This window comes from Alosa alosa, chromosome 9 (genome assembly GCF_017589495.1).
Source record: "Alosa alosa isolate M-15738 ecotype Scorff River chromosome 9, AALO_Geno_1.1, whole genome shotgun sequence".
Lineage (NCBI taxonomy): Eukaryota > Metazoa > Chordata > Actinopteri > Clupeiformes > Clupeidae > Alosa > Alosa alosa.
The window spans coordinates 2,220,046-2,244,998 of record NC_063197.1 but is presented as its reverse complement, the minus strand read 5'-3'; the positions used below and the strand labels follow the sequence as shown (position 1 = coordinate 2,244,998).

General features: G+C 39.8%; 1 protein-coding gene across 1 annotated transcript in view; it reads right to left on the bottom strand.

Moving 5' to 3' along the window:
* Positions 1-24,953, bottom strand: part of acbd6 (acyl-CoA binding domain containing 6) — a 105,998-nt gene that overhangs the window by 36,639 nt on the left and 44,406 nt on the right. Inside the window, exon 5 of the mRNA XM_048253029.1 lies at positions 9,271-9,376. Coding sequence (XP_048108986.1) covers positions 9,271-9,376 — 106 coding nt within the window. The remainder of the gene's footprint in view (positions 1-9,270; positions 9,377-24,953) is intronic.

Sequence of the window (24,953 nt, the reverse complement as noted above, 5' to 3'; positions counted from 1 at the left end):
GTTGCACCTGTTTGCACAATTTCACAAATAATCATATGTGATTAATACTATGAGAAATAATCCCTGTGCACGGGGCCCGAAACAATGCATGCCAAATTTTTCTGTGTTTATCACGTATTTTAACTTTCCCCCGCTGTCTTGCCGTTTTAATGTTTTCCCGTAGAATATCCCATATTTTAATACTCTCATAACAACCCTGCCATCGGGCCTGTCTCTGTGTTGCCCTGTTGCTACCCCCTTGCCCTTCCAACTAAACAGATGTCTTCAAATCATCGTTTTCCTTGCTTGAAGGCGAACTTAGAGTGATGTTAACCTATTTAAGTTTAACGGCGTGATTGTTGTGAGAGCACGATTCATTGGCGCTTGCATGTTCGGCCTTATACGTGCGCACCTGCCTACCATCAGGCTACTCAGCTACTAGAGAGAATTTCCCCTGTTTGTATGTTCACTTCAAGTTGGCCTACCATAACTTACCAACTCTGCTTTGTAGACCCTTACTGGCTATTTATATTTTTCTGTGAAATAAGCAAATGTATTTGTTCAACTTTATGAAGCAGAATTACGCATAGGCTACTTGGAACATAACACATTTGACAAAGGACAGATGTATGTTGCTAGTGACAAAATATTAACTTTCAGTGTTTTACGATGTCTTTGTCATGGGGAAGTGTTTTTCCTCATGCATTTTTTCTAGGCTACTGTCAGTGACTGCCGTGAGAGAAGCGGGTTCTGTATTTCGTTCATGTCAGTGACTGACGCGAGAGAAGCAGGGTCTGTGTTGTGTTGCGTTGCGTTAATTTATTTTCATTGGGCAGGCCGTGCCGTGCCGTCCACAGCTCTTCAGCTCTGACAAAGCCGAAATTACTCCTTTTGAAACAATGAGTGCAGGAAGCGCGTTTGTATGGTTATATTGCTTGACGGGGGGGATCCCAAGCAGCTTTCAGCCATAAGGCTACTTTGAGAACATTTCAATTCACCCGACACTAATATTCAAAATGTTGAAAACTATTTCGGCATAGCCTATAAAGCAGTTTATTTAAATGGAATATTAGTTGTAAACAAACGAGCTACTTGGTGAGGCTTGGCCTCACAGATGCGCTCATGCCTTAGATGGCAGGAAAAATCTTCACGATATAGGCCTATTAACTGACCACCCGATTCACGTTGGCTGGGGGAAGGGGGGCCATCAGACATTTGTGCCCAGTTAATCCGGCCCTGCCCCCAACAAATCACACCTTCCCACCTCTGTGACCGCTTAAAAGAAGTCGAGAGGACTCCTAACTCACAGACCTAGTCACAAACCTGCGGCATTTTGCCGTGTTTTGAAAATCCTATGCAGCTACAGGAGCTTCCAATCGTGAGGAAGCAATTTTGCATTGTAGGCATAACTAACATGCAATAACGCCACCAACCAAAACTAGGCTGATCATTGTCAACATGTAAATTAAATGTAACATTATTGTGAATCAAATTAAAATGTTCTCTTTTGCAAACGTAAGCATAGTAACAGAATAATTTAATAATGTTACAAAGATACTACATCAATCCGTATGTTTCATTAGGCTACAAGATTTTTTCTTTTGCCTTACTCTTGATTCATTTAGGCTAGGCCTTTTTATTCAGGGGCCGTATTCACAAAGAATTTTAAGGCTAAAAGTAGCTCCTAACTGGCGAATTTAGGAGCAACTCCTAAAAATAATGGGCGTGTCACTCCTAACTTTAAGCATTTTAGACCTAAAAGTAGCACCTAAGTCTGGGGCAGCTTAAAAGAAGTCGAGAGGACTCCTAACTCACTAAGACCTATTCATAAACAGCTTTTTGTGGCATTTTACGTTGCAATGTTTTGAAATGCGTAGCCTATGCGACAACAGGAGCTTCCAATCGCGAGGGAACAATTTTGCATTCATAAAAGGGATGCAATAACGCCACCAACAACAACCAAAACTACTCATTGTTAACATGTAAATTAAATGTAACGTTTCATTGTGAATCAAATTAAAATGTTCTCCTCTTTGCAAACGTAGCCTAGGCATATGGTGACAGATTAATTTAATAATGTTGCAAAGGTACTGCATCAATCCATAGGACTATGTTTCATTAGGCTACTAGGCTATTTGTTTTGCCTTACTCTTTATTCATTTAGGCTAGGCCTTTTTATTCAGTTATTAATCATCTTCCGTCCTTCGCACTACTTGTGTAGTGCACGCATTCTCCGACCTGTCACCTATCACCGGAAGAGAGGTGTTTGGAATCATTCCCGCGTTACAATTGTCAGCCAATCAAGGTGGTCACTTCAGTCAAGCTCGTGCATGAGTAATGACGTCATCCATAGCAACGAAGACTCACTCCTAGTTTAGGAGTTGTCTGAAAGGCTTTGTGAATAACTTTTAAGAGAAAACTCCAAGCAAAAATCTTTTAGTGCGATTTAAGAGTAGCCTACTCCTAGTGGTAAGATAAAAGCCTTTGAATAGCCTACGGCCCCAGTTATTCATCATCTTCCGTCCTTGTGTAGCGCACGCATTCTGAGACCTGTCACCTGTCACTCATCATCGTAAGGGAGGTGTTTGGAATCATGCCCGTGTTACAAATCAGCCAATCAAGGTGGTCACGCTTGCCCATTTACACAAATTAATGGTCGAATATTACTGATGATCATTGTTATTTAAGAACATGCAGTGTGCGTAGGGCACCAAAAACATCTTGCTCGTAAAAAAGCATCATACCGCACATTGTGGCGGGTCTGTTATTTACTGTAGGCTGCGCAATCCACACAGGCCTTTATTTTGGACAAGCCTGCATTCGAGGCCTTCTGTTGAAGAATTTGATACAAAGCCTGCGCTAACAGTAATCCTCCTGCCCCTGATACCACAGCTGTGGATAGTGTGGAATGTTCAAGTAATAACACAATCCAATGTGTGTCTCAATTGTGCTTCACTGACCACCTCACACATTTCTCTAGATTTTGCAACAAACTTACATGACACAATGCCATAAAATATGCCAGTTTTAGGACACAGAATAATGTTTAATGATACCAGTTAGGCCTACGTTTAACAGTAACAAGTGTAATGAGCTATTCATTGTCGAAGGTGCATGGTGAAGTGAAATTCTTACTTTGGAAAACAAACATTTGCCGATATCATTAGAATACTGCAACATATTTTGTGGGTTCTGGACTGCAGGTTACTTGTTAAGCCAGTGGTTCTCAAACTTTTATTTCATTCCCCACTTTGATCAAGGGGCATGACTGATGATAGTGGAGATAACGTGTTATCCCGAGGCCTTTGCAAGTCAGCATCTCCGACGGTAGTCTACCCTATATTAAAAATATAAGTTTTCAATGTCCCAAACGGAGAGCCATACTTTATTGTTTTTAACGATCTCTATGCTACTCACAAAAATGTAGGCATGGGGACATGATGAAGTAGGCTATAAACTGTCTTGTGTTAAATTATTGTGATTACGAGCCAGTGGTTTTCAAACATTATGCGTGACTCGGACATCTAACTAAATGCAACAGGCTCATATCGTCCTCGCATTTGCAAAATGAGGACCAGTGTTTTGTCAAATTGCAAATAGCTATTCGTTTTAACAAATTTTTATGATAGTATGAAGTGCTTTTTGTATAGGCTACTATCTTAATCTTGGAATATGGGGAGGGAAGTGGTGCGTCTGCAGTCAGCCAAATATGAATGTAATTCTGCGGCATAAAGCAGATGTATTTGTTTATTGTACAGAAAAATAAAAATTACATTTCAAGCAGTCAATTGACTACATTGCAGTCAAGAAGTAGGGCAAATTAAGACACTGTTTTGATTTGCGTAGTTGCGTTACCACCAACACTGACAATAACGTAGACAGCAAATTAAGATATTTTTTCGTTTTGTGGAGCGGCACCGGTAGGCTATCAAAAGCATATTTCGATTTTCGTGTAGTCAAGCCTTAAGCCATACCCAAGTAGCCTTAATCGAGGTAATGTTTAATTATGCATGACTTATTTTGTTATTTAATTCGTAGGCTGGGATTCCTCTTGGTAACAATTATGTTTAAAGGTAGCCTCCTTTTTTTAGAAGGGGCGGCAGTCAGGCTACTGACAGAGCGATGTACAGTGGCAGAGCGACGCACAGTGGCTGAAAGTGGTACTGAAGCTTCACGCAGCTTCACGCCTCGTAATGCGCGACTGAAGTGGCCATTTGAAAGCGATGCCCACTGTATGTGCACAACCTACAAAAGTACATCATACACTAAATAAATAGCATACTGTTACTTGAAATGAAACACAGAGACAATTTTAAATAATGTATGCCTGTAAAACTAAGCAGAACAATTCTGACATTCTTTTAAATTGTTTATTTGTTGTTGTTTTTTTTTCCATTTCTATGAGGGGGTCCGTCAAGCTTAATCCTACCACCCTGTCATGCACTTCATCGTTATTGGATAACTAGAGCCATTTTTTCATGAAATTTACCACCCCATCACATTTTTTATATTTCCATCCATTATATTTCAATGTGGAATTTTTTTTTATGCCTGAGGTGGGCAAATATGATTTTTTGGAGGGTGATCATGTCTTTAATGCTGTAAATAAATTGAAAAGAAGTTTACTTTTGATGAAATATTATGAATATTCTACATGGTTTTCAAGTCTTTTCAGTCTTTTGATTAAAGAAAATGTTTTCCTGTAATTTTTCCTTTCAAACGTGAATTCTGGTCAAAGATGCATATCATATGTTTTCTGCTTTATGCACATTATCATGTAGGTGGTGACATGGCATCTAATGACCAATTTCTTCTAAATGCATGCCCAAGTGTGAGTGTGTGGGTGTGCGGCTTGTACGTGTATGGGTCATTTTCAAAATAGGATTCAAAATTTACCACAAATGCCCAATGTAACATAGCAAATTTGCCATAAACGAATATGTAACTTTTCAGATTGCAGATTGACACTAAAGACACTATTTCAAAGATAATCAAAAATGTATTCCATGTGGTCCATTTGGTCTGTCTAATGTCCCTCATTATTTTCCTTTCAGGAGAAATGGGTCCAGGAAAAAACACTTGAGATATCACATCACCCTAGGCCATTAGCACTCATTTGTGGTGTAGCACCACCTAGTGAATTACATCTATGCAAAAATTGTAACAATCTGTCTATAAGTGGTGATACAGTTGGCCCATTTCAACTTTCAATTGAAATGTTGACAATTGGTAGGCCAGAGAAGCTACTCAAACAGCATCCAATATATATTGGAGATAATTAAAGTTCACTAAATTTGACATGCTGAATCAAGGTCACATTATTTTGATGCACACCAAACTTCATGAAGCTCTGTCCATAAAAGGCACTGCAACTAATACATTTCTATATCTGCTTGGACGCTGATGATTTTTAAAAAAATGTATTATTATGATAGTCAATGTCATGTCCTGTAATACATTATGATACTCTACATTAAGTATTATTTTCAAACAAGCATCACCCCAACAAATCAGTTCAGTGGAGTGGTTGGAACTGGACTGCAGGTATACGAGTCAGCAACATAAAGAGCCTCTATAGAAGGGTGGCAAAAGGTTGGGAAAATCCCCCTTTTGGGTATTCATGGTCAATTAATGGTCAGATAGTCCAAAATAGAGCTTCTTAGGCAAGTGCTACAAGTACACAAAAAAAAAAAAACAATGTCCAAAAACACCATCCAGGTAATGAGATATTGCACAGGGGATATTACTCATTGACAAGGATGGCAAAACTTTGTAACTACCAAAACCAACAGTCAGAATATGTATGGACAGTTAATTCCAATGTGCTTGCAGCCATCTCAAATGTGGTTAAATCTTTTCCCTTTCAAATTGTGTGTGTGATTGTCATTGTCATATTTGACATGGTTTGTTTTCAGTTCATTGACAACAGGGCTTAAATGTTAAATCTGGGCTTGGACTTTGGCTGTGGTGTGGAGATTCAGGACTGCCATCTGCTGTCTGATGTGAGAACAACATTTTCAGGAGTGCACACACACTGATGTTTCAACAATTACAAACCCAGTTGCCAAGTCAATGGATCAAGTCAACATTAAATAATATAATATATATATATTATATTTAATGTTGACTTGATCCATGACTCTGGCAACTGGGTTTGTCTCGGTTTAATAATAATATATACATATATATATATATATATATATATATATATATATATATATATATATATATATATATATATATATATATATATATATATATATATATAATATTATATATATATATATATAATATATATATATATATATATATATATACATATATATATATATATTAATAATATATATATAATATATAATATATAATATATAATATTATTATTCACATTATTATTATATTATTATAATATATATATATATTAATACGCATTACATATTCCAATTGACATGATTGTTATTATTATATATTATTGCAATATTATTAATATTGTATGCGTATATCATAATATTGTTATATAAGAAAGAGTATTATTACATTTAATAATAATAATTATTATTATTATTAAGTTACATTACATATTATTATTACAAATCAGCCCACAATATTACCGGCGTATGACCGCGTGCGCGCATTATTATTATTATTATTATTATTATTATTGACACACATATATATACACATACACATATATATATACATATATATACACATATATATATATATATATATATATATATATATATATATATATATATATATATATATACATATATATACACACACATATATATGGACTTTGGACTTTGGCTGTGGTGTGGAGATTCCAGGACTGCCATCTGCTGTCTGATGTGAGAACAACATTTTCAGGAGTGCACACACACTGACACATTCAGGCCCTCACGGGATTACAAGCCAGCCACAGAGCTGTGAGAGCAACATCCCTCTGCTCAACAACCTGAACCGCTTCTTTGCTCGGGCGAAGCACAAAACAGCACCTGCCCACAGAAGACCCATCCCCCCTACATGAGGCAGCCCTGTGCCTCTCTGCCGACAGCCGCGGAAGAGGACACTTGCTGCTATCAACACCCGCAAGGCAACAGGTCCAGACAACATCCCAGGTCGTGGCGCTGAAGGACTCGCGCGGGGAGCTTTAAGGATGTCTTCACAGACATCTTTAACACTTCCCTGAAGCAAGCCATCGGCCCCATCATGTTTCAAAGCTGCCACCATCATACCTGTGCCGAAGAAAACTGCTCCATCCTGCTTCAATGACTACCGCCCTGTGGCACTGACACCCATCATCATGAAGTGCTTTGAGCGGCTTGTCATGTCACATATCAAAGCCATTCTCCCCCACCCTGGACCCCTTCCAGTTTGCATACCGAGCCAAACGGTCTACAGAGGATGCAATCTGCTCTGCCCTCCACCCAGCCCTCACCCACCTGGAAAAGAGACTCATATGTGAGATTGCTGTTTATAGACTTCAGTTCTGCATTCAACACCATAATACCACAACAACTCATCTGCAAACTTGACAAACTGGGACTCAGTACCTACCTCTGCAACTGGCTACTGGACTTCCTCTGTCAGAGGCCCCAAGTAGTCATGCGGTTGGCAACAATACCTCAAGCAGCATCACACTGAGCACAGGGGGCCCCCAAGGCTGCGTGCTCAAGTCCGGCTGCTCTTCACCCTGCTGACGATGACTGCACTGCAACCTACAGCAACAATCACATAGTGAAATTTGCTGATCTACAACTCTGGTGGGTCTCATCACCAAGGGCGGCCAGAGACTCAATACAGGTTGGAGGTCGACCATCTGACCACGGTGCAGGGACAACAACCTCCTGCTGAGCGTCAGCAAGACCAAAAGAGATTGTTGTTGACTTCGGAGAGGTCACACCCAACACCTGCCACTGACCATCGACGGTGCTGTGGTGGAGAGAGCGAGCAGCACCAAATTCCTGGGGGTGCACATCAGTGAAGACCTCTCCTGGACCACCAACACTGCATCACTGGCTAAGAGAGCTCAGCCGCCTGTACTTCCTCACGAAAACTCAGGCGAGCAAGTGCTCCACCAGCCATCATGACCACATTCTGCCGAGGCACCATTGAGAGCATCCTATCCAGCTGTATCGCTGTGGCTGGGAGGGAAGCTGCACTGAATACAACAGGAAAGCCCTGCAGCGCATAGTGAACACAGCTGGAAGGATCATTGGTGCTTCACTCCCCTCCCTGAAGGACATTTACACCACCCACCTCACCCATAGAAGACCAAAAATTGTGAGTGATGCAAGTCACCCACCACACAATCTGTTTGATCTACTGCCCTCTGGGAAGAGGTACAGAAGCCCGCGCCCCAAGCACTACCAGACTCACCAACAGCTTCATACACCAAGCTGTGGGATGCTGAACTCTCTCCCTCCCTCTCCCCCTCCACCCTCAGCTACATAACACCCTGGACATTGGACCCACAATGGCCGCCTGCACTACTCCACCTGCACACTTGAACACTTGCACAACTTGTACACTTTACAACTTGGTGTTGTTGTCCTGAAAACACAACACTTCTGCTGCTCTTACAATAACTTGCACCACTATGCCACTTTCTTTTATTACTTAGGTCAAACAGTATTTTATAGTATTTTACAGTATTTGCACTAGTATTTTATTGACTGTCTATGCACAATTTCAAAAAAAATTTTGCTGCTCTTATTTTTTCAATTATTATATGTGCCCTCTTATTCACTTATTTACTTACTTTTTTGTTTACTTGAATGTTATGTTGTCTGTGGACTTAAAATTGGTCAAATATGTCTTGTCTTCACGTGGGGATAATTGAGAAACGTAATTTTCTCTCTTTGTATGTCTGGAACATGTGAAGGAATTGACAATAAAGCTGACTTTGATATACATATATATATATATATATATATATATATATATATATATATATATATATATATATATATATATATATATATATATATATATATATATATATATATATATATATATATATATATATATATATATATATATATATATATATATATATATATATATATATATACACATATATATATATATATATATACATATATATATATATATATATATGTGTGTGAAATCAGTAACAGACGGGTAGTGAGGATGGTATGCTATTCATTAAAGAATGACTGCTAACAGAAAAAGAACGACATTTGGAACCATGGTGTGGCCATCCTGTGTATAAATTGGCCATCCTGTGTAAACCACTGGTAATGCTGCCAACATTTTTAATTAACCCACCTCTTCATCTTTTATATTGATATCCATTTTCTTAGAATTGATGGCCTTGGTGATGTGCTCGATGTTGTTCTCTCTGCAGTAGTCAAATATGTTCTTGTCCTCTTCACTGGAAAAGAGAGAAGATCAATAATTCTGTCATATAGGAAACATCTGAAATGTATTCTAAAATAATCCCCAAGATGTTTTAAAATGTTGGAGTACGTTGTACAAAAAGATGGCATGGTTTCATTTTTACATGTAGGTCATTCCGTGCCAAATCAGACAGAATCAAGCAAAAAAAAAAGATTGCCGAGCCGTCTCAGATTTTGCTCAAAATTTGTCCACATAAAAATGAGGTCCCAAAACTAAAACCTGTAAAATAGTTTTGCTTAATTCCAATGCTGTCATATTTTCACCTTTGCTTTTTCAGTTATTATACCCTTAAAAATTCATCATCTTGGAGCCAAGTTTGGGCATTACCATCTTAAAAAATGTTTTTCCTAGCCTGACCAAACTTTATAGGATGGAAAACAAATGTTCTCAATATGACTTGACCTTATACTGCATGTCCACCAATTCTAAATTAAGAACAAAGTGAAAAAAAAAAAAAATATTGAGGAAATTATATTTTTTGTACCCAGCAATCAGTATGTTCACAAATGGAAAGGTTTATTAAAGGAGAACGCTGGCCGTTTTCAACATAGGGCCCTGTTGTTCGAGGTCACCGAGTACTACAAGTAGGAAAACAAAATAATGCTTCATAGCTCGACTTATCCTGCTATTAGCTAGTGCAGCCAGGCAGCTAAGAAATTATGCAATGAGGGCATGTTTTAGACTGTTTGTGCCTCTTAACAGACGCAAAATGTCATTACAAGTGCTGTGCAACATGAACAAGATCCTTACAATACATCACAGTGCATGTTCAACTCAGTAATTGTAAAGAAACAGTATAAATCGAGTGTTTGTACAGGCAGTTAGAGGTACGTACCGCTGTTTTTCCTAAAGCTAAAGCAACACTGGAGCAGCTAAAACAAAGTAAAAGCAATACTCTAGATTCTAGAATCTAGAATGACCCAGTCAAAGCCAAGAGTCTATGACAATTGAGTGCAAGACCATTTTCCATCACCGTAGATGTTCCATGTAAATTCTACAAAGAGAGATTCTGACTCTGTAGAACAATGTGTAAAGCTTTCACATCACATAAAATTAATTAAGGTTGTTATTACACAAAAGGGATTCTCTTCCAAGTATGTATGGAGGTTGACTATTAATGCAAAATGTATTTTTTAGTGTTTAATTTATTTGGTTTTAATTTGATCAAACAAACAACCCGAACAAAGCCTTCAGAAATGTGCTAAAGAAGAAATGTTTACAATGAAAAAACAATAGGGAAAATGTGTAGATATATTTTTTATGTATGCAGTGTTTTAAAAAAATGAATAAAAGCTCTACATAGTTAGAATAGCTGTTAATTCCATAATATCAATGCATTGGTAACACTGCACATTCAATTTCAAATAAAAAATTGACCAAAATTGATCAAGTTTGTGTTATACCTTTACAGAAAGTGAAGAAAAAGGAATGTTAGGCTGTTCAAAAAAAAAAATGGCAGCATTTGCATTTTTCTGTACAAACTCAAACATTTCCTGAAAAATGTCTCAAGATTTTGCTTTACTTTGAATCACTGCACTAATATCTAGTTGCATTACCATTATTTCTGAGAATTGCTTCACATCTGTGTTGCATGGAGTCGACCAACTACTGGCACCTGTGAACAGGTATTCCAGCCCAGGACAATTGAACTACATTCCACAATTCCTCTGCATTTCTGGGTTTTGCCTCAGAACCAGCATTTTTGATTTCACCCCACAAGTTTCAGTGCATGTGGGTCGTTGGACAAACTGTCTGCGGCCCCCATGCACTGAATTCAAGCCACAGTACACTGTGAAGACAGTAAAGCATGGTGGTGCACAATTCATGTTATGAGGATGTTTCTCATACTGTGGTGTTGGACCTATTTATCGCACACCAGAGATTGTGGATCAGTGGCAATACACAATATTTGAAGAGGTCATGTTGTCTTATGCTGAAGAGGAAATGCCTTTGAAATGGGTGTTTCAACAAGACAATGACCCAAAACACACCAGTAAGCGAGCAAAGTCTTGGTTCCAGACTAACAAGATTGACGTTATGGAGTGGCCAGCCCGATCCCCAGACCTCAATCCTATAGAAAATGTGTGGGGTGACATCAAAAATGCACATAACTGTAAATGTAGATGCATATGCTTATCTTTATGGTATTTGGATTCGGCTGATGCTTTATATACACTGCTTAAAAAAATAAGGGAACTTTTTCATAGGGGTATATTATCAAGGCAATCAAACGTGTGGGATATTGATCTGGCCAGTTACATAACAGATGTGGTTGTGAATAAGTTTCACCTGCTTTGGTGTCAATGCAATTAGTAATGAGTAATGATGAACAATGAGATGACCCTCAAAACAGGAATGGTTTTACAGGTGGTGGCAACTGATAATTTTTTCATCTTTATTCTTGACTGATTTTTCACTAGTTTGGCATTTGGTTAGTTAGTTTGGCACTATTCGTAGCATAAGCCAGTACCTGGAGCCTACAAAGGTTGGACAGGTAGTCCAACTCCTCCAGAATGGCACACCAATACATTCTATCGCCAGAAGGATTGCTGTGTCTCCCAGCGCAGTCTAAAGAGCATGGAAGAGATTCCAGGAGACAGGCAGTTGCTCTAGGAGAGCTGGGTCAGGTGGCAGGAGGTCCTTAACCCAGCAACAGGACCGGTATCTGCTCCTTTATGCAAGGAGGAACAGTAAGAGCACTGCCCCGTACAAAATGACCTCCAGCAGGCTGCTAGTGTGAATGCCTCTGACCACACTGTGGTCAAAACTGACAAACAGACTTCATGAGGGTGGTCTAAGGGCCCGATGGCCTCTAGAGGGACCCGTGCTCACTGCCCAGCACCGTGGAGTTTAATTGGCATTTGCCATAAAATACAAAATTGGCAGGTCCATCACTGGCACCCTGTGCTTTTCACAGATGAGAGCAGGTTTACCCTGAGCACATGTGACAGACATGAAAGGGTCAGATGTCGTCGTGGAGAACATTATGCTACCTACATCATCATTTAGCATGACTGGTTTGGAGGTGGGTCAGTAATGGTCTGGGGAGGCATATCCTTTGAGGGACACACAGACCTCTACGGGCAAAACAACGCCACCCTCATTGCTCTTTGGTATCAGGATGAAATCTTCAGACCCAGAAAAAAAAACAGACATTTTATTAAATACCATTTTAAAACTATACTAGTCATAGAGGATTAAAATATTTGAAAACCTGTATAAACTGGGCTGATTTGAACACTGAATTTACACCAGGGTTTCCGTTGTCCAGTAATTGCCGGACATTGGTCGGAAAAAAAAAATGAAATGCCCGACAAAATTAAATCTCTCTGGTCAAATTGTCCGTTTGAAAGTTAAACAACACACATATGTTCCATTTGAAATAGGAAGTGCACGCTTAAAAAAAGCCTTAAAAGCTTTTTTCAGAGGTCAGACGTGCTGGATGATGGTAAATCGGTAACGCCTGAAGCCTCAGATGTCCGGTCAGCTCCACCACCACCAGAGAAAAAGCAGAAGTGTCGGGTGTATCTGAAGTGGAGTTGCGGGGGTGCGGCCGCACCAAGACACTTGTCATTTTCCGTGTAGACAGACCCATGGCTACAATGGACATGCAACTGTGTTCCACTAGAGGTGGAACAACTGTTGAACCACTAGAGGTAACGTGGGTAGTAGCAACAAACAACGTAGCCTATTTAAAACAACAAACGAAGCGGATTCTTGCTGTCCATGAAATCAGCATAGGCTAGATCTTCAAATTGACACTAGTTAGCATGTTTAAGTTAGGCTAATGAACATGCTGCTTTCTATACGGCCTGATTATGTCATTCTTTAAAAACTTTTCCTCAACTTGACTAATTAAGAAGCGATAATAGGATACAGTGTTTCCCCTAGAATTTTTTTTCCAGCAGCGGTGCTGTTGATCGCTGTTGACCCCCAGGGGTGAAAGTAGTTTTTATTTCTTGGTGGTACTATGATATAGAGTTATAATGCGCGCCGAAAATTTCACTTAGCCTAATTATTTATTATTTATTTGTTTATTTACTGTATTATAGTCTACTTATCAAGCATTCACTAGGACTTCTTATCACTCTAGTATCACTCTTTAACCCACCTGCATCTGTTTTTGATTATTAATAAATTGCAAACACTTAATTTCAACATTTATTTATTTATTTAACCTAGTTACTCTGCTGTCCCCACTTCCAATCAATTTTTTAAATAGGCTACTGTATATCATGAAACACATTTCTTTGAGTCATGCCTTTTTTTTTGGGAGACTGCAACATACTTCTGTCCGCTAAAACACTTTCATTATTGCTGCATAAGATCTGGTTAAACCGTTACAGCTGTCTGTCTCTTGTCTCTCCAGCAAAACACTGCACACATAAAACCAGAATAGGCTATTGAAACATCAACATATTTTTCATTAGCCTGTATGTTTGTTTTATTTGGGAGACTTTCAAGAAAAAAGTCCGTCTGCTAAAACACTTTGGATACCAGTGCGTTAGGCGCAATTACTGTAGGCTACTGTGCAGCGTGCTATAGCTTGCTGCGTTGTCTGTCCAGCTGCACGGGAGGTTTAGACACAATTCAGATACAGTTCAGAGCGATGTATATGAAATATATTTTGGGGGAAAGCGATGTTGCTTCTGGTAATTTGGCGTTAGCAGTTGTGTTGTCATGCTGAAAGTGCTATATTTTTTCAGAGACAGTATAGTTTTCTTTCCGATTTTTTGGCATACCCTCTCAAATATTTTAGTACCGGCCAGTACCCATTTTACTTTCACCCCTGTTGACCCCGAAACATTTGAAAAAAATGACTCCTTAAATGGTGGTGGATTTTGTGAAAGAAATGGACAGATTGAGTTACAAATTATGACATAACCATCAACACAAGCATGATTATTGCAGTACTTGAACAGGATTATTCATGTTTTTCCTTCACCTTTTTCCATTTACATTATTAGTATTAGCCACTGTACAACTGTACACTGTAGGCCACTGTACAAACTATTACTATTTAGAATATACAGCGCTGTGCATAAGTTGAGACATTTAAATAGTCTTTATTGACGATACATTAAAAATAATTGATATTATTGATATTATATTGATTGATATTAATTGAATTTTTTTTAATTAAGGCATTAAGACAAAAGGCAAAATATGTTTTTTATTCCTCCCTTTAGTCAATTTCAGCATGGGTGTCTTAACTTTTGCACAGCACTGTATAAACTATATAGACTTCTCTTTCATGCCATTAAACTGTATTGGTTCTGTGCAAGTCGAATTGAGTGCCTGTCACTTTAATTCCGTGACGGCCCATGACGCTGGCTTGATTCTCACGGTTTTAAGCTAACTTAGTAGTGTTGTTGTGCATGGTGCATAAGAATATGTGGATGAAATGAATTATGTTTCCCATGTCATTTGGTAAAATAAATGGTCAAAAATTCAAAGAAAATCTATCTTGGATTATAGCAGATAAGTGTCTTGTATCATATCTATAATTTTGGTGAGCCCTACAGGAATTACAAACTATCTCAGATGTAAATGCTTGCGTATCCTATTACTCAAATTCAATTAAACCCACCAATAGGCTAGCTAGACCTTAGTTTCACAGCCGAGATATGTTAGCAACACAGGGCTTGAAAGCATTGCCTGTATCACAAACAAAAAAGCGAAACAATCATTGTGGATTTATCTGGGAATAGGCTACTGAAGGTAGGGCGAGCTATCTGGCTGGCGTGTTTAATTTGGTTCCTTGGTTAACATAATGTAGGCTCGTTTTTTGCACAAAATTCGTCTGCTAATAAACTTAAACATAAACACAAACAAAGCGTGATCTCCTGTGGAATCCCTGACTCGCCTTCAAGCGTTAGCCTACTATTATTTGTTGACATGAAACCTGAGCGAGCGGCAGCTTTTCCTGAAGTTCACTTGCGTCTATCTTTTTTTTTAGGCAACTTTTTTTTGCAGTGGCCAGAATTCCAGGAGGCGGCTCGCCGCTATGAATACATTGTAGGGGAAACACTGGGATATTTGACCGGCATATCATCAAAATGGAAAACGAAACCTCTGCCGGTTACTTTGACCGGCACAATTTTTTTCAAGCGGAAACTCTGACATACACATATAAATTGTATATAATAATATACAACATTAGATGATAATATAACTGCCAAGCAGCAATGAGGGGGCCATGCTCTTTGCAGATACTTGAGCCGTCGAGATGGCAGATAAATTTGACATTGCCGAGGTCTCAACTGCTTCGCCTGCCAATTGCCATTTGGTGTCGATACGAGAAAGTGTGGCAACTTATAGCGCCCCATGTGGTCAACGGTGACTAAATTTATTGTGCGTCTTTAGGATGTGGTCCCGAGTCCATGAACCAAGTTTGCCTCCGATATCGGAAAGCCTTGCCAAGATATTAGCTCATTTCCTGTAACTTTATTGCCCCCCTAGTGGTCGAAAGTCAAAAGGTTTTTCGGTGTCCTCAGGATGGTGTCCGAAGTCCATGTACCAAATTTGGTGTCGATACAAGAAAGTGTTCTATTCTTGACAATTCTTGTCAAGATTGGTTAAAGTGTCTGGTCTCTGAAGGTTTTCTTGCTTTCAAACATTTGAACTGTTGGTGGCGCTAGAGGGTAAGACTTAGTGGCATGTACGTTGGTGTGCGTGGTCAGGGCCATGCTCTGATGGCATGTGCCAAGTTTGGAATTTATAAGTCAAGGCACTGTCAAGGCTTCGCCGCCATATTTGATTGGCTCTCACCTGCCGACACTTTTGAAATGGAAAAATCTGACTCCTAACTTTTGTGAGGCTTGGTCTGAAGATCATGTGTGTCAAGTTTCGTGAGAAACGGACAAAATTTGAGACCCGTGAAACTTTTGGAAAGTTTGCACCTTGGCCTGTTGGTGGCGCTACAGCAAGCATGGCAAAGTCTTGGAAATTGGTGGGTGGGGCCGTACCTTTTGCCTTAATCAACTCTGCAAGTTTCAGCTTCATAGGTCCAAGTATTGCGGAGCTACTTGCATTAATGTTGTTAAAAAATTGATGAGTTTTGACCTGTTGGTGGCGCTAGAGTTTTGGGGTCTGCTGTCTGTACATTGGTGAAAGTGATCAGTGCTATGAGTAGAATAAGTGTGCCAAATTTCACAACTTTTCACCAGACGGTTCTATGGGCTGCCATAGACTCCAATGGCAGAGGAAAGATGTTAAATAATAATAGGAAAAGCTAGAATCACTATGGGTTGCCACGCAGCTTCGCTGCTTGGCCCCCAATTAATATAATCACTCTCACTCTCCTCAAAGTTTGTTTACACAATGTTTAGACTCCATAACTAATACCTGTACAATATTTTTGTTCAATTCTATTGTTTTCATAGTCTTTTTGCCCTTGATTGTTTACACTCTCTAAAAGGCCTCATCTTGGAGGCCATGTTTGGACATTCATAGCTTAAAAAGTATTACTGTATTCCTAGCCTAACCAAACTTTGTAGAATTGAAGACAAACACGTTCTCAGTACGATTCAATCATTAAAAGTTTGTACCACAGTCTCATTGGTTGTATAGAAGTCCCTAGTTTCAGAAAAAAACATGCATATTGGGATATTGAAAAAGGGATATTGAGGGTCTCAAACCTCCTTTATTGTTTTCAAGCAGCAGGGAATTAACGTGGAATCGTCATAACTCTGCTGTCATTATGTTAAGCCCGTCCACAGACTCTACACACAATGTGATTGCCCTGAGCGGAGTTTAGTTTTTCCAGTTCGCAAGCCAACGGAGAGTGCTAGACTACCCTGGCAATTGGACACAAAAGGAGCAAAATGCTATGCTGTGTTTCAACTGAGGGGGCGCTAAAATCTGTTGTTTATTGTAAATGATTATTTTGGTGTTCCCAAAACACCTGTAACTACATACATTTATTCTGTGAATGGGACTTGGTACAATATTGGTACTTTACACATTAAATATCCATAGACTATTTCCACATAGATTTTTATGGTCCTACTAGCTAACCCACATACCATTTCAGTTGCTTGAAAATTACACAAAAATACAAACACACCTTGTTTTATCCTTATTATTGTCATTTCATTATTGTCATTTGATGTGGAGACTTCAAATTGTGGGAAAACATTAATAAACTGATGTATTTGAAGAGTACGGAGCCCCGGATATGTCATGGGGGAAAAAAATAATAAGTTGTGGCCACGAAATAGCAATTCGTTCCCACAAAATAATAAGTTGTGGCCACAAAATAGCAATTCGTTCCCACAAAGTACTAATTTGTGGCCACGAAATATTAATTTGTTCCCACGAAATAGTAATTCGTTCCCACGAAATAGGTAATTTGTGGCCACGAAATATTAATTCGTTCCCACGAAATAGTAATTTGTGGCCACGAAATAGGTGGGCCTATAGGCTGTGCACTGGACTGCTGGATGAGCAAATCCTCAAACAGGAACAGTCGCTGTCACACAATGGACAGGGATAGTATGGTAGAGTGTTATTTTAGGATTGGAATGAAATACAAAGACATTTTGAAAAGCCTGGCATTGGAGGGATTCATTATTAGCGAGAGGCATCTCCACAGACTATTAAGAGCCAGGTCGCTGCACCGGCGTAGGTACGACTTGGACGCCGGGATAGATTTCATTGTTGACCAACTGCAAGACTCTGGAAAGGATCACGGTTATCAGTGGATGTATACAAAGTGTATACAACACGGAATTCGTATCCGAAAAGAAGACTGCCCATGGCCCAGTTCCCCGAAAGCATCTTAAGCCTAAGAGCGTCGTAAAGTCTCTCTTACGAACATCTTAAGATTTGCCGACTGTTTCCTGAAACCATCGTAGCTTAAGAGTGTCGTGAAAACACTCGTAGATCTACGAGTGCTCCAGAGTACTCGTTACCGGCTAAGAGCGTCTTAACAGTACTTCTCACTGAGGTCACCAACAGGACATACAGAGGAATTACAATTTAGAATACATAATGCAGCTGAACACCACCAAAACCAAGGAAATGGTGGTTGATTTCAGACGTGCTACCCCACCCCTGCTGCCTGTCTCAATTGAGGGGGAGACAGTCTGCACTTACAAGTACCTGGGGGTACATCTGGACAATAAACTTGACTGGTCTGCTAACTCACAAGCACTCTACAAGAAGGGTCAGAGCAGGCTTTACTTTCTGAGGAAGCCGAGATCCTTCAATGTATGCAACAGACTCCTGCAGATGTTCTACCAATCTGTCATGGCCAGTGTGCTTTCCTATGCTGTGGCATGCTGGGGAGGCAGCATTAGGAAGAGAGATGCTGGACGCCTTGACAGGCTGGTGAGGAAAGCTGGGTATGTTGTTGGCACAGAACTGGAGACTCTCACTACTGCTGAGAAGAGGACACTGAGCAGACTTGACTCTATAATGGATAATTACAATCACCCCCTGCACCCAGTCTTTGACAACCAGAGAAGCGCATTCAGCTACAGATTCCGTGCCATCCCATGCAAGACAGACAGGCTACGGAGGTCCTTTGTCCCCAGGGCCATCCAGTTGTTCAACACCACACAGAAGGACACCCAGAAAGAGATCATCATAGGTGACTGGACTGCATAATCAACCTTCCCACACCTGCACACTCATCTGCACATAGTGACACTTTGAGACACCTGAACATTTTTTCCAATTATTGACTCTTTTTAGCTGCTCTTGCTATGTACCACTCAGCTATGGCACATGTGATGAACCACTATTTTCTTCTCATCACAACCACAGCTGTGTGTGTGTGTGTGTGTGTGTGTATGTATGTGTGAGAGATCTGACTTTGGCTAGATGTATGTAAGTGTGTGCTGTATGGTGAACATATGTGCAATGATGTGTGTAATGTCTGTGTTTTTCTATTCTGTATTTATGTATGTATGCTACTGGACACCTTAATTTCCCTCGGGATAAATAAATGATACTCTACTCTACTCTACTCTAATCCAACTTACGTTCCCATTCTTTATTGTGTTTACCTGTGATTAATCAGATTTTAGCGTGCAAAATAGCATAGCCTACATTTAATGGTCATAATAATGTGATGACAAGCGGACAAAAATGCAATCAAACGAGACATTGCCAAAATAGTTTGACATTATCTTTGCAAAGTGAAGGCTATATTTTATTAGGCCTACGAGGTGAAAAGCGGAGAAACCAACATGTGGTTTAGTCTGTACTGCATCAAAATCTAAGCCTACACATTTCCTCACTTTCTTACTCGACTTCTTTATTATCTTCAAACGTGTTCTTAAGTGACACCGCAAAAAATTATTGCATGGTGCAACAATCTAATCTTAAAATAATTACAATAATTTATGTCTGTGTGGTATATAACCTATACTTGGGATGTTTACATGTAGATGTGAAAGTGTTTCTATTTTCGTATTGATGTGAATTAATGTGTAGATCCGAAGTTTAAATGGTAGGCCTATAGGTGTGACATGCAGTCACCTGACATCACCGTCAAATCGCGTCAAATTAGAGGATATTTCACGTGGACAGCTCTCCTTAAGAGCGTCTTAAGAGAAGTGCACGCGCGTTCACGCTACGAGCATGTTCGGGAAACAGTCAGAAAAAACAAACTAACGATTGTAAGATGAATCGTAGAAAAACCTCTTAAGAGCGTGTCTCCGTCGTTATCGGGAAACTGGGCCCAGATCAGTCCGTACAAGCCTGGGACAGCCCCCACAGCGCTCCAGTGTCTCCACGAAGTACCCCCCGATGACTTTCGGGTCACTGTTGGTGCGAGCGGCCCGCAGCCACATGACTTTGCGTGAAAACCCGTCAATGCAGCCATTAATGCATATCCCGTATGGCTTTAGTTTGTCATATGAGTCTATGTGCCACACAAAGTTAGGTCCCTGAGCAAAAATATTGCCTCCTCGAGACGCGTCTGGTCCGTCGGGTTGTGAACCAACGGGGTCCAGCAGAGAGAGGAGGATCCTGGCGCCTTCTTTTTGGGATCACGAATTCCGTGTTGTATACACTTTGTATACATCTGTGGAGATGCCACTCGCTAATAATGAATCCCTCCAATGCCAGGCTTTTCAAAATATCTTTGTATTTCATTCCCAGCCTAAAATAACACTCTACCATACTATCCCTGTCCATTGTGTGACAGCGACTGTTCCTGTTTGAGGAGTTGCGCTTGATTTGCTCATCCAGCTGTCCAGTGCACCGCCTATAGGCCTACCTATTTTGTGGCCACAAATTACTATTTCGTGGGAACTAATTAATATTTCGTGGCCAGAAATTACCTATTTCGTGGCCACAAATTACCTATTTCGTGGGAACGAATTAATATTTCGTGGCCACAAATTAGTACTTTGTGGGAACTAATTGCTATTTCGTGGCCACAACTTATTATTATTTCATTTTTTTTCCCCATGACATATCCGGGGCTCCGTAGAAGAGGAAATAGTGACGGATACCAAATGAAAAAAAAAAATGTTTTAATACCCTCAATATCACACTTAATGCACATTTTTCCGAAATCTAGAGCCCTTTTGAAAGTCAGAAGACATTTAGTACAGACTTTAAAATGTTTACACATGCTTTTTATGAGTTGGTCTTCCACCCTTTTTCAATCTGTAAAACTGAAAGAATGTCAAGGTCTGAAAAAGATGAGAAGACAAGATTTGTACAGAAATATATTTCACAGGCCTTGGTTTTAGGACCCATTGATGATATAGACAAGGTTTGAACAAAATCAGAGACAGTGCAGCAACAACCTTATCTGATTTGACACGGAATGACTGATATAAAATGAGAAAATATTACATTTCTGATATTCATGACCGCACACATTATGCAGATTATAGCCTAAGTACTATTTCTATTACAGGTCTACCTCTTTCGGTCTCTCGCTGCTTCAGCTTTCAGCAGCTCTGGTTAAAGCCTGGAAATATTGCAAACAAAGTGGCCTAGTTGGCTAGCTTATCATAGTCTACTGATTGGACTGTTCAGTTTCCCCACTTAAGTTTCAAGGTAATACTTTTGAGTCTTGGAAAATACCGATATTGAGATGCTCAGTCAACTTGAATGTAAGAGTGTTAAACAAATTTGTGCAGCGTGCTAATGATGCGAACCGGATTTAATAACAATTTAGCTAGTCGTCTTCTATGTGTCCTTGCTTTCACAATTGTGAATGTTTTGTTTGGATTAAATGTGCAGGCTGAGGGTGTGTCTATTGAGCAAGCAAGAGAGAGCGAGCGTGGGGCAAGGAGAGGGGGTTTAAGGTACTGAAATTATGATTTATTTATTTATTTATTTATTTATGATTAAGGCGGGAGACGTGTGTTGCTTAGGCGGCCGCCTAAGCTGCAAATAGCTGCCGGAAACACTGGAAGAGGTGTGTCGTGATTCTGCCTTCTTACACCGCGTCACAGTTTTGTGGATATGAGTGTCTATTTCGGTTTTGATACGCATATCGTTAAAGCCCTAATATACAAGGAAAAATAGTGTGAATGTAGGATGTACACCAAAGTAAAGGCAGGGTTGCAGAGTCCCCTGAGCACAGTGTGTATTCACTAGAAGTAAGAATTATGAGACAGAGTTCAGTGCTTTGATGGCGATCGGGTAAAAGTTTTCCAGGAGTGTGAAAGTCTGGGTCTTGATTAACCTGTGGCACCATCCCGAGGGCATCAGGTACAAGGTAACTTTATTAGGTCTCCCAAAGGAGAGAAATTTGTTTTGGATAAAGGGTAAGCTGCCACAATACAAAAGACATCACAGGACATAGTACATGTTATGAATGATGAATGGGCACACATTCACAACACACATCAGTCATGACATAAATTACACTCACACCCTCTTAAAAGCGCAATAAATACCCCATAAATAGCACACTCTCCCACCCAGTCCCATTAAGCATAGTCACAAGTAGACACCCACTCTCTCTGCACTCTCCAGTCACACAGCAGAATCATACACCACAGCTTAACTCAGTTCAGCCCCTCATACACAGCCCCCTCCTCAGCACATATCGTTTTTGGGCCTTCCTACTGTTCTGCCCAAGTTGCTCATTAAGCATTTTCACTGACAGGGGGACAAATGAATGTCTGTAGCGATTGTGTTTACAGCTCATATTCTTGGTACAGCACATGGGAGGTGTCAGATAGAATTTTGTTGGCTTGCTGTTGAGTGAACTGCTAAAATATGTTGAGGGGAGTGAGGGGAGCAGGGACTCCCATAACTTTTCCTGCTGTTTTGACCAGATTGAAAAGTTGGGCCTTGAACTTAACTGTAAGATTCCCCAAACAGCTAGTGATGCCATAGTGCAAGATTGACTCTATGGTAGCTCTATAATTGACATAATGCTCTCACAAACCCCAAAGACACAATCACACAAATGGCACAATCATTTGTATGAATGGTAAACAGGAATGGTGAGCTGACAACCTTGGGGGTTGTCTTATTGAACTTATGGCCTGTTTGTTAAAAAAAAAGAGTGAAACCACTTGATCAGAAAAGCATTGACCCTTAACTGGAATAATTTGTTGAGCAGAATGTTTGGGGAAATTGAGTTAAAAGCTTTCCAAAGAGACTTCCCCCCTTTCTGCAAGATCAAGTATGAAAATTAAAAATTTGATACCAAGTACACCCTTCTGGGTTATAAAACAAACGAAGTGACAGCAAAATAATAACTTCAAATAGCTGGACTTACCCCACGTTTTTGTCTGTTTTTGTGGCAAAGCATGTTTATAATCCAACGCTATCGTGTGTTTCTCTATGGCAAAGCATATTCATACTCCGGTTTTGAGATCCTAGCAAATTCCTGCATGGCATCCAATTCAAGGCTCACATTGCATCCCAATTTGTTCAACAAAGAAACACCCTTTTTGCCTTTACTTTGTTCATGGCAATGCAGTAAAAAGTTGAGAATCATTATGAGTGCATACATCATAGGCACGCAGGCTAACACGGAACCTCGGGTCAAGTCAGGTCAGATCAGTTCGTGTCATAGATATGGAGCACAGAAAGGTCATTTTTCATCATTAAATAAAAAATGGCATTTATTTCCGTAAATCACACACCACATGTTTCTGTAAATTGCTCAGCCCCAGAGTATCCCTCCAACATGGCAATTATATTGCCCGATTCAGGACAGTCTTCCCTACACACACATGAAATGCATGTAGAGCTATGAGCTTGCTGTGGTGAGATACATGTCGAAATACAAGAATTTTTAATACTCTTTTTATATTTTAATTCTTTAAAAATCAAAATAAAATCAATGCTATAGTACTAATACATGAAATCTGGATAGCCTAGACTCTGCTGAAAAAAACAATATATAATACGTGTGTGTGGCACTTAAAATGACCAGAATAAATCCTTATGAATAAAGGTAGCGAAAATGCCCTAAAAACAGCTTAGGGTTCTAAGGGTTAAAGAAGCACTATGCAACAATTTTAGCAAAAATGACCTTAATTATGCAGGTTGAGAGTCGTTCTGATGGTTCTACAACACTTTCTGGGTCGTTTGGTGGGTGCTTTGTCTCCTCCTATCGCTTCTCCACGGAAAAAAACGAATATTCAACTTTCTGGACCCGGTCCGGCTAAATCCGGATGTGACTCAGCGGAAGTATCCAATCGCGGCTCGAAAATGTAGTCAGATTGTAGTTTCCAAGAAGACTGCAAAACGGACGCCGACTTGGCTTTGTTGCTGTTGAACTTAGTCTTTGTAATGTGGTTTGATAGTCTCTTGAACAATGTGTTTGCTCGACCATTTTATTGTGAGCCCTGTATGTGTTTAGCAGGGGGGGATGTGTAGTGAAAAATGCAAGCCCAAATGGCGAAAACACAGAAACAGCAAAGGAATTACCAGACCTGCATAGTGCTTCTTTAAAAGCAATCTGACATAGGCAGCAGGGCTCTCTAGATGTTTCAGTACAAGATGTGACACTGTAGGAAGGCATCGTTTGTGCTGCGTTTTTTTTTAATAAGCAAATTGATACTGATCTAAAGATTACTCCACCTCCCTATGCAGTTCTTCAGTATTGATTCAGGGTTCGTACGGGTGCTTGAAATCCTTGAAAATGCTTGAATTTTAATGTTGCGTTTTCAAAGTTTGAAAAGTGCTTGCATTTCGGTTAAAGTGCTTGAAAAGTGCTTGCATTTCGGTTAAAGTGCTTGAAAATGCTTAAAATTGTAAGTGTATTTGTTTTGACACAAAATCTGACGGAATAGTTACCTTATTAGAAGCAGAAAGTCGCAGAGTTTAAAATTAAACTTTAACTTCTCCGCCATGGTCCTCGCTTGCGCCTCTGCGTGTGTGACTGATCTGCCCAGTCTATGGATCTGTCAGTCTGTTTTCATGCGTGACAACGCCCCCCTGCACAGTCAGAGATGACTGCACCAGCACCACCAACATGAAGTGAGGTTGCCGTTTTGATGAGCGTTGGTTAAAAAACAGCTATTTCGGACTGCTGAACAGAAATCATGTAGGGTCATACACATGCATTGCTAGCTAGGTCGCCATTAAAGCTAACATATTATTGAATAGGCTAG